We start from the raw sequence: 8,016 nt of genomic DNA on the forward strand, positions 1-8,016 counted from the left end.
AAGGAGTTGTTAGACTGAAAGAATAAAATGAAAGAAAGAATTCCTGCCGTCTCTAAAGACTAGTTGATCTCTATCTAACCTTGTAGGCTCCAGACAGTTATAAATGAAACTGTTTTGTCTGTTTTTATAAAGTAGTTTCCAATAAAGTGACTGACAATTGCCAGTGGCCGATCAGCTTTTAAAGTTCTCAAATGGCTCTGTAGGCCTTGTCATTTCAAATTTTGCCTCTATTATATACTGAGCAAGCACAATATGTAATCTCTAAAAAGCAAAACCCACAAGAACCACAAGTGCCACTTTTACAATTTTTCACATAAGTTTATTTGCATGTGATATACAACATTTTCAGAGAAATAACAGAAAACCGATAACTGATCGGAGAGTTCTGCACTTGCTGGGTTTGGATTTAATCCATCTTCAGATCTGAGGTGTTTTTTCCTTCCCATCACAGATGAATCTGCTTGCCTGCCTGCTAAGCAGAGCAAGATGCATTGGAGACTATTGCTATGCAGGCACCTCCCATGTGTTATTCCCGCTGTTTGCCTTCATCCTCACTAGTGATATTGCTGTTCTTCCAGCCCTGCACATCTGCACAGAGCCTCTGTTTCTCCATAGCACTGTCCTGTGACTGCTCTAGGCATGAATACATGCAGAGTGTCTGCAATGCAGGACCAGCACAGACATCTTCAGTATTTTCTTTTGCTCCTGGTATAAATAGAGAGACACAGAGTGAAAGACATGTTGACTTCTAAGGGACCAGCTGTGTTGTCTTCCAACATTAGAAGATGTAACTTCAATATTTCTCATTTAATAGGACACCAACCAGTGTATGTATATATGAGTAGAGGTGTAGAAGGTGTGTTGGATATATACACACACACAAACACACATATACATAAAATAAAAATCTCTTAAATGATAAAAGCAACCACAGCATTTTCATCCTAGAGCTCCGTGATAGTATTACTTCTCAAATTTGTAAATATTACCACAAGACATATCTGTCCACATGTATCCCATGAAGAAGCTGACTGGATGCATCTCTCTGACAGTTTGAATCCAGGAAATAGCCCTCCAGTGAAGATTTATTTCAACCTATGAGAAAAATTTTCATTATCATATATGTAAAAATTCAAACTGTCGAGGCAACATGAACTAAAAGTAAGCAATATCACAAAGGTTGTCAGTGATGTGTAACATGAATGAATTCCATCACAAAAAGGTTCCAAATATGGTCATGAATATATGGCTTATTCATACATCCATCAGAAAAACTAACAAAATTTTTTCTTAATTTGATTTTGAATTCATAACATTTTATAACTGACATGTAATTGTTTGTGAAATCACTATGAAAAAATTCCCAAATATGTCGTATATATGCATATTTTTCTCCTGCTGTTTCATAACTTAATTATTTCCATTTTGCCAGCTTCTAATTTCATAGTGCTACGTTTTTGTGTTCAGACCATCATTCCAAAACTGGCTTAGATTTTTCTTAATTATATGCTTGAAGGAGCTGACTCCCCTTTCCCTAGGTGTGGGCGGGACCCCCCGGCCGGTCTGGGAAGCAGCCCTGTAAGCCTGCTGTCAGTCAGCAGCAGGAGGTGTGTTATTTAGGAGGAGACAGAGAGGTTGTGTCAATAGGTGATTGGAAAGCCAGCTCATCTCTGGGCAGGACAGTGAATTTGAAACCAATCCAGCCAGAATACATAAGATAACTTAGAAACTATAAATAGATGTGATAAGGAAGAAACCGCGCAGTTAGTTAGCAGTTAGCACTCAGAAGTTGTAGTGTGTGTAGGGGCTGCAGCCGTCTGCTGCTGTTGTATCTTAATAAAGGCCTTGTGTGCACACATAGATTGTCGTATCGTCCGCCCCGAATATTTGCGACGTATGATTTACCCCTACACACCTAGGCAGATTGTTTTTCTCCGGGGTTTATGCTATAGGTATTCTTAGTACCCTAGTGCTTTTCAAACTTGCCATGAAAACGTCTTAAGTCAGTAGTCTTCACTTGAAATTAAACAGAAACCTACTGTAATTCTGAGCTCCATGTAGCACATACAGCTTCTATCTGAGATGGCAGTGGAGATCCCCAGTTTGAAATGCTGTTGTCCTCCTAACTTTAGTTGCTCCTGTTTATTCAGTAGTGCTCTGGTGTAAACAGACAGGCACCTCGCCACCTTTCAAACTCCACTGCAATTCAGGTGTAAATAGGGATCTCAGTATTTTAGCTACCTTTCCAAAGAGGCCTGAAGAAAACGAGATTATAATGTAGCGATGGCAGTCAAACATTTGTCCAGAAAATAAGTGTCGTGTACTAAAAGCTTCCTTAACCTTTACAGTTTGAACCCGGGTATTTCACATGCAAGGACAAAGAACTCTCCTAGGAGGGAGTCCATGGGGTGCTAACAAGAAAATGCTCTGTCCTCCAACCTGGGCAGGAAGCGCAGGAAGAGGAAGGAGAAGGCAGAGTGACTGCTAGGAGGTGATTCAGCTGTCATGAAGGAGACAGGTTCTGCTCTTGGCTCACAGTCCCACCTGTGCTTTATATTTTTTTTGAGCAGGGAATGTCTAAATGGGAATACATACCTGCTTCAGCGAACAGACCCTGATATTTTGGCTTTGCAGACAGCAGGATCTGAGACGATAATTGTGTTCTCTCTGACTTCATCACCTTACCCCTGATATTTTGGCTTTGCAGACAGCAGGGTCTGAGATGATAATTGTGTTCTCTCTGACTTCATCACCTTCTAATCCTGAAAGCTGTGCGTTCCTGGCCTGCGTCACTGAGACGGGGGGCAGTTTCCAGTGTGCTGATGCCTTACTGATTGTGTGCTGCTCAGAGAGAATAGAAATGTGAATTTTAAGCCCTCTCTGATGAAAAAGCTGGTTCTTCAAAATCTCTAACAAATGATCTGAGTTCTAGGATATGGTTAAACACTGTGATGCTTTATCACAAATAACTTTGTGTATTCTTATGAGCATCTTTAAAGCTATCAGCTCCATAAGGTTTTATCCCTAGTACAGTGCCTCAAGAAATGCCAGGAGTCCCTAAATCCCATACCTGCCTGGCTTTTGTCCTATATACTCAATGGAAAGACAACTGCCTTGATGGAATTCTTTAAAGGTGCTTACCCTTGGGTAAGGGTGCAAGATTCCTTAGGCTCTTACTCTGAGAGGCTGAATATACAGCACAGAAACTTCTGCAATAAATCCACTGTCGATCACAATTTTACTCACCATAGGTGAACATGTGAGTAGAAGCAAGTTCACATTAACCAAAGCAACCAAGAAATAATGGAAAGTGATGATTGGCTGAAGTCTAATTTATATTTCTTTTTGACTCTGTAAACGCCAGTGTATAAGTGTATGTATTTGGAACAGGTACTAAAATAAAATACACTAAGATGCATTACTTGTCACCCCAATCTCAGATTCTTGCTGGTTTAAACAGCTTTTTCCTGCTCAGGGTTGTTTTATAGGATCAGAACCTCTGCCAATCTTCTGCTCGGTCTAAGTCATCTTGCAGTTAAGTGGATAGTGTGGATAAAGTCTTTTGTCTGTATATTTAGTGCAGCGAGCCCATCCCGGATCATAAAATACTGAACTTTGTTAGAAATTAAACATTTTCAACAAATTTAAGCCTTGTTCCAAGGATTCAAAACTTACATAAAAGAATACATGAAAAGTTGATGAGTGGGTACATGGAAGTCCCTGAACAGATGCATTTGAACAGGTATATTTCTGTTAGTAAGAATGCTTGTAAGCTGAAAGATAAACCACAATTTCCCGAATGATGGACAGGTTTAATCTTATTTTTTTGCAAAGCTTTTATTTTGACTTGGAATCTGCATGTAGCTGTGGATTTTAACTCCGCTTATATAGTCTCAAGATTTTTGAACATGATTTTTGTCATTCCATAGTCATTACGGTTACGAAAGTGTGATTTGTCTGATCTATCATCAATGAGGAGTGGCATTCAGTACAGACCATTTTTTTCTCAACAAGCATAAAAGCAACCTCATTAGTAAGTCAGGTAAAAGGAGTAGTGTATTCAAAATGATCTTTAAAAATTTAGGCTTAAGTCCTCAGTAATGTATATTTCCTAGTTCATTAATGCAGAAATACTGCACATAGATTTTAATCTTAGAGTTAATAATAAAAGCAATTTTCACTAAAAATATAAAAACTGTAATGGTAGAATCATGATATTGCATTTAGCTCTCCCACAAAAAGTCACTTTATTACTTTCTTTTGACACTTATTTTCATTCTGGGATTAATTTTACTATATAAGGGCTTCTTAACTATTCTATTAAAATTTCCATTCAGAGGCAATAATATCTAAGAGTGAATAATAGTCATGTAAATCATTATTTCATATTAATGTAAAAGATTTTGTAAGTTCTTATGAATTCTGCTGACATGCACAATTGTGAAAAGGTTATCTCTACATTCTGCAGTGATATGCGCTGGAACAAAGGAACTATTTTAAAAGCATCAGTGGAGTACATCAAGTGGCTACAAAAAGAACAACAGAGAGCCAGAGAATTAGAACACAGGCAGAAGAAATTAGAGCATGCTAACAGAAGACTTCTGCTCCGAATTCAGGTTTGTATAAGAGCGTCACCATGGGCTACAAAGCTTTCTCAGTACTTATCCCTCATCACATTTTATTAATATATATATTTTCTCTCCAAATGGCATTTATTAAAAATGAATTGGCTTTCCCTGTTTATTGCTGTGTACATTATGGAGGGGGTATTTTTAGATTTGAGAATACTCCTTTGAGAATTAGACCTTACAAAAAGGAATACATGGAAAGTGAATAAAGTATTTGTACAGTTTCCTTATGTACGTATTAAAGCCAGAGAAAGACAAAAAAGGAAACAAAAAGTATATCCCTGCAGACAAAAATCAATACTGGATGCAAAATTCCCTTCAGTATTTTCATTTCCCCTTTGTAACCATTTCACACACTACCCTTTCCTGGGCATAGTGTACTATGTTATATCTGCTTTTGACATGAAGCAGCAAAGTATAGGCCTGCATGGCTTGAAATGCAAGATTTGAATATAGATATGTGTAAAGATGAGATAGATAGGCACATAAAAATCAATCAATTTATATATGGTGATTTAAACATATATCTGTATATCAAAACATCATCAAGTTAAGTATCTTCTGTTTCTCTGGATGGCAGTGGATAACGAACTAGAAAGTTGCAACATTTTCCGGTCATCTTTTTTTGGGTTCAGTAATCAGTCGTTCTAGAGAGGCTGTCCTACCCCTTATGTTTCCATAGAACAGATGCTTAACAACAGGAGGGGAAATAAGAACAGTTGAGTGGCAAATTTTTGTAGATTAACAGTTTCATATTTTAAAATGTAGTCTCACAACTGGACAAAAGGTATAATTAATTTCCATGTACAATCCATATTCTTATTGAAATAGTTCTGAAGTCACTGTTTTGTCTTGAAAATTCATTTAGAATTGTTTTTGTTTGAAACATTAGGAACTAGAGATCCAGGCACGTGCACATGGCCTTCCAGTCATGTCTTCACTCAGTGCTGTTGATTTAGCTGCACAGGTCATCAAGCAACAGTCTTATCCGGAGGAGAACTCTGTAGACTACTCTCAACAAATGCCTCTGGCACATGGACCAAATTCTGATGTTTGTGAAGGATCTACAGCCTTTTCTGATCCACTTTCACACTTCACAGATTTGTCCTTCAGTGCAGCTTTAAAAGAAGAGCAACGGCTAGAGGAAATTTTACTGGATGACACGGTGTCGCCGTTTGGAACAGATCCACTCTTGTCCTCCACGTCCCCAGCAGCATCGAAAGAGAGCAGCAGGAGAAGCAGCTTTAGCACAGATGATGGAGATGATTTATAAAAGCAGAAAGGGCCTCATACTTCTCTAAACCACTTGCTAAAAGACTGAGTTGAACATAAGCATGATGGTTGTGCTTATTGCAAATATGAATAAGGAGAGCCACTGTGAAGCTGAGTTACTGCATGACAAGGGTTTAAATCAGCCCCTACTTCACAGGAAAATGAGATGGACACGAACTCAGATCACTTTGCCCCAAATTCACACCATCTGTACACAGCTGACGTTTGCACAAATCTTCTTTCACTGGGGACATTTTTACTATCATTCCATGACTTTTTACAGCACTATGAAAATGGTTACCGCAAAAGGAATACACATGTTACAAAAGTGTATTCAAATTCTCTCTTCATCTGCATTCACTTTTCTCTGCTGTAAACATGAGTTTTAGTCATTTGTTAATTTCCTTTATTTTTTATATAACTAAAAATCTTACAAAATGTAAAGCAACAGAGAACTATTTAAGCTGAAAGTATAGAGATGTTACAGGTTTTAAAATCTGAAAAAACAGATGATAATGCTTTTGCACAAGTGAGGTGAGCATGAAATTTAAACTATGTAGACTTCTTTTTAAAAGGAGAAAATCCATTAAGCTTTTCATGCAATTCTGTTTTTTTTTTTAAAAAATCATTTGAAGAAGGACAGACTTTTAATACATAGTTTAATGATACAGAAGAAAAAATGGAAACTAACATAATGACAGAGACTCGAACTCAGACAGAAAATGATACGACATTTCATCAGAAAGACTATATGGATATACAAGACTCAACAAAGATACTCTGTGTTACAATTAGCACAAGTTAAATGAAGCACTACCAGTAACAGTGCTATGTCAGCTGCTTACTCCAAGAATATTCAAACTGTGTCCTTTTTTTGTGTGGAAGAGATCAGAAGTTAAGGACACGACAGTGTGCTTATGGACAATGCTTTCAGTGCCCTTTGGCAGCACAGTAAGATTTTTCCAAAGGGACTCTACTTTATCCATAGGCACGCTTTTGATACATTTGGAAACACAGATTCCCATTGCGTACTCTTGAAACAAAAAGAATTTAATTCCAAATTTGGCTTTGGATTCACTTCAGAAAAGCTGAAAAGGAAGACTTTCCAAACTGAAGGGGATATTCAGCAGTGTTGAGATGAAGAACTGCTTCTCATAACTAGCTTGCTCGGAGGGGGCGTTCAGAAAATGTGCTTTGATGACTCAGTAAAGGCTTGGCAGTTAGAGGGCAGGTAGAAGGCATATCATTTCTATAAGCAGTGAAATTCTGGAGAATGATGTATGTTCCTGGAGGACATTAAGTGCAATCATTCTAATTGTAATATTAATACATGAGAAAACCCGGCACAGGTTCTTCATAGCTCTCTCTCAACCAAAGCCAAAAAATCACATCAGGGAGTTCTCTAATGATTCAAAATATGTTTCAAAAGTGTGTATGTATTTTGCTGTCACTGAGCCTGCCCCACACCCCAGAAGTGTTTGGATTGGAAATAGTAAGAAGTGACTAAAGTGAATTGTTGTTTCTGTGAATGTTTTAAATTATTTAGACATATTATCCAAGAACAGAGCAACTGTTTCTTCCAATTGAGTCTTCTGTTATTGGTACCCCGGCTCTCCTCACAGTCCTTGTGAAGTTTGTGTTCCTCAAGGGGCATAGTCCATTCCTGACCAACCCAGAAAGTGTCTCAATAGTTTTTTAATTGGAAAGTTAGCAATTGAATAATAAATTACATCGATATATATATGAAAGGTGATGGGATATCCAATTTCACAAGAATATTTAAGTTTCTAGCAAAGTTTGTGAGCCTGTGCAACTACTTGGATGTAAGCTGAACAGAGCAGAATTGATGTTCGTTTTGCATATGTGTGGGTTCGCAGACAGCCCAGCAGAGACCCGCCCCTCAGAAGAGACTATGATGAGGCTATGATATGCTTCCTCTGCATGGTTAAAAATAATAATAACAAGCTGGGTTCTGGTCATTTTCTTTTTTGCTTGTAGCATGGAGGAAAGGAACGTAAAGACAAATGAGTATTAACCAAAGGTAATTGACCATAAGACTGATTGGCATTTTAATTGGAGTGCTTCTATAAATTAGACTCATTAAAAGAGGAACTAG

At 37.8% G+C, this 8,016-nt stretch overlaps 1 protein-coding gene across 1 annotated transcript in view; it reads left to right on the top strand.

Moving 5' to 3' along the window:
• The window catches only part of TFEC (transcription factor EC), a gene marked incomplete at its 5' end in the record, with an annotated part of 14,845 nt that extends 8,694 nt beyond the window's left edge, over window positions 1-6,151 (top strand). Inside the window, 2 exons of the mRNA XM_010132094.1 lie at window positions 4,469-4,616; window positions 5,521-6,151. Coding sequence (XP_010130396.1) covers window positions 4,469-4,616; window positions 5,521-5,901 — 529 coding nt within the window. The remainder of the gene's footprint in view (window positions 1-4,468; window positions 4,617-5,520) is intronic.
• Window positions 6,152-8,016: the final 1,865 nt, after the last annotated feature.

This window comes from Buceros rhinoceros, unplaced genomic scaffold (genome assembly GCF_000710305.1).
Source record: "Buceros rhinoceros silvestris isolate BGI_N320 unplaced genomic scaffold, ASM71030v1 scaffold6710, whole genome shotgun sequence".
In the NCBI taxonomy this organism is placed as follows: Eukaryota; Metazoa; Chordata; class Aves; order Bucerotiformes; family Bucerotidae; genus Buceros; species Buceros rhinoceros.